Here is a 3,037-nt window from a genome sequence, read left to right as displayed (position 1 = left end):
TCGGGGCCTTGTTTCCCCCCCGGTTTTTGAAAAATTTTCCGGGGCCGGGTTCCCCCGCCCCCCCCCCCCCCCCCCCCCCGTCTACCACCGGACAACCGCACCCATGAAGTTCTTTGCCAACCTCGGCGGTACCCAGTCTTCCGGCGTCCCGGCCCCAGCCACCGCGCCGCAGAACGTCAAGACCGCCGACGTCCCCGTCCGCCTCGCCTTCCTGCGCAAGGTCTACACCTTGCTCACCATCAACCTCGCCATCACTATTGCCGTCTCCATTGTCTTCGCAAGTGTCGACCCAATCCAAGATTATATCGTCAATAATCAATGGGTCTTGTATCTCTCTATCGGCGTCGCCTTCGCCGCCTTCCTCGTCCTGGCCTGCATGAAGAAAATCTCCTTCCCGCTCAATCTCATCCTCATGTATGTCTTCGTCGCCGCCTTTTCCGTCCTCATCGGCTCCATCGTCGCAAATTACTTTCAACGCGGTTGGGGGGGAATCGTTATCAAGGCCTTTATCGCCACTGCCGCTGTCTTCCTTGTCATCACCATCTACGTCTTTATCACGAAGAAGGACTTCAGTTTTCTCTACGGCGCACTCAGCGCTGGCTTGATAGTCCTCGTCGTCCTCATCGTCATCAACTATGCCATCACCTGGGCCACTGGAGGCTTTAGTCGCACCCGAAGCTTTCTTATTTCCTTGGTCGGGTGCGTTTCACTTTCCCTCATCCTAACCGTCTCCCCGTCCTTCCAATTCCACCTGTCCTGTCAATACTAACTGCCTTGCTTGTCCGCTGCTCCACTTTTTCCTGCTTCCTGCGTGCTTTTCTTACTCTTTGCTTTTCTATCGCTTGGTCAAACTTAGTGTACGTGAACGAGTGCACATATTCTTCTACATCTATGCGATTGCCATTACGCGATTCCAGGTCTATGTCGGGCCCGGAGCTGACATCTCTTCTCCTCTTTCCTCTCGCTTATCCTACTTGTTGCGAACTGCGTTTTCTATGCCGCATCCGTCCAAACGACTCATAAATTCAACAACGAACAGGGTACGTACACTCCAGCTTCGGCTCAGCTAACAACACCTGAGTGACTTTCCATCAGCGATAACTGACATGTTCAATTACTTGTTCTCTTCCGTTCCGCTTCTTTCGTTGCTTGCCCTTGTCACTTGACTTCATCCTTCTCGTTCTCTAGCCGCGCTTATGACTGGGTACCTTCTTTTCGACACCTCCATGGTGATGACGCGTTATGGCCCCGACGATTGGGTCATTGCCGTCATCTCCTTATACATTGATGTCACCCAACTCTTCCTGTTTCTCCTCAACATTTTTTCGTTTGCGAGCAGCTAGCCGGAATGACGTGTTGATCGTGCGGTTCCATGCATTTGCAAAGGGCTCCTTTGCATTCGAATTGACTGACTTTCTTCAATGGTCTCTAGGTTGTTTCTTATCATTGATCTGGGCGGTTACACCTTCCATGACCCTGTTCGGAAGATTGCCACTGACGCGGAATATTATATCGTAAAACTCATAGAGATTTATAGAAATTGCGCGCCCACCAAGGAGATTGCGGAGAAACGTGCGGATTAGGACACATTGTGGAACTGTAGGTGTATCGTGTTCGCGACGACGCCTAGGACCTACCGATTATGAGTCGCCACGCTGGTCTCGCCTCCAGAATGGAAAACTAACTGCATTATGATGACTCTAGAGAAAGCTTCGCCATATGAAGAGCTGTGGGCTCCAAAAAAAATCGCTGCACTCATGCTGTGCATCAAATAGCGATCGTCGGTATGGGATATCAGCCAAGCGTAGAATCAGGAGCACGCAGTGACTGGAATCAAGAATGACTCTCAACCTTGATCCGTCCAGCAGATTGCTCCTGTTCACGTTACAGGGCCTTGCGAAAACAGCAACCGTCTCGAGACCCCTCTTTCTTCTCCTATGTCATGTGTGAGATCGTTATATAAAAGTTTATTTCTCAACGGAGTGCCTCTCAAGAGTTCTTAATGAATCTATTCTAAACCCCCGCCCTTCTGACTATCCTGTGCATCGTGCAAGTGCGTCTTTCAGAATGAATGTGCAGCACGTAACTACTTTTATTGGCAAAGTCATGCATGCAGCTCATGATTCACATTTTGGGGGGCGAATTCGTAGCACCCCTGCGCGATCTTTGCAGCCTTGCTCTCACGCTTGCCCTGACAGTAATAAAAACACAGTACACTTCATAAGCAGGGAATTTATGAGGCAAACACTGCCAATAACAATACCCTTGGGTACTGTATGTACAAGGGAGATGCAGAAGTTTTACTGTCGAAAAGCGAGTGGAACTGTTCTTTGCAACGAGCGTACGCTTCATATGGTCGCAACAGATCATGTAAAATGAAAAGCAGTGGCTCAGGCAACCCAAGCCTGGACGAAAGGATCTTCCAGGATGAGGAAAGGCTTTTATCATTCTTCAAGCAATCGCTTTCGCTAACAATCGCTACAGTTCGAAGAGAACAAATATTCGGGGTTGTTTATATCTGTCCTTATACTTTTTTCCGCAGAAATGCGAAAAACACCTCGGCGTTTTAATCCCCTAAACCCCACACTACCATCAAAATGCTCCACAGTCGCACAGGGTTGCTGAAAATACCTTTCAAAAATATTTTTATTTAAAAGTTACACTCTTCAGGAAAATATTTTCATAAATACTTGGTGCTCTCAAAGCAGAGCCATGTGACTTTTGTAATACGTCACATGCTTCCTCTCTGTCCCTCCGTCGAAAAAAAGGCCCGAGCTTGCATCGATAGGTGTTTAAGAAAATGTAGTGAGATACCGTTGCGGCTCACCGTGCGGCAGAAGCCTCCAGATATCGGCATCCCCTTCTCAAAGAATGGCGGAAATGGTTTTGTCTCTTGCTAAACCCCGCATAGTCTGTTAAAATGATAGACTGGCAGCTTCCGGGATGTCAGTCATAAATAAGTAAACTTCGGTTGCTTGATTGCCTAGGACATTTCGCGAAGCTCATGTTTCCGGCCACAGCGTCTTGTGGTTGAGCT

General features: G+C 48.7%; 2 protein-coding genes; both read left to right on the top strand.

The window, feature by feature from the left end:
• The window catches only part of CHC_T00001559001 (hypothetical protein), a 1,254-nt gene extending 485 nt beyond the window's left edge, over nucleotides 1–769 (top strand). The window contains exon 1 of the mRNA XM_005712398.1: nucleotides 1–769. This exon is cut by the window's left edge and continues 485 nt beyond it. Within this exon, the coding sequence (XP_005712455.1) occupies nucleotides 1–769 (769 nt within the window).
• A 473-nt stretch (nucleotides 770–1,242) lies between these two features.
• On the top strand, nucleotides 1,243–1,536 carry CHC_T00001558001 (hypothetical protein). XM_005712397.1 is given in 2 exon segments: nucleotides 1,243–1,518; nucleotides 1,519–1,536. 1 exon segment carries the CDS (start codon nucleotides 1,243–1,245, stop codon nucleotides 1,516–1,518), a length of 276 nt encoding a protein of 91 aa, XP_005712454.1. The 3' UTR covers nucleotides 1,519–1,536.
• The last annotated feature ends 1,501 nt before the right edge of the window (nucleotides 1,537–3,037 follow it).

Source organism: Chondrus crispus, genomic scaffold (assembly GCF_000350225.1).
Source record: "Chondrus crispus Stackhouse genomic scaffold, scaffold_102, whole genome shotgun sequence".
NCBI lineage: Eukaryota > Rhodophyta > Florideophyceae > Gigartinales > Gigartinaceae > Chondrus > Chondrus crispus.
The sequence above is the reverse complement of the archived record's forward strand: the minus strand, read 5'-3'. Positions and strand labels throughout refer to the sequence as shown.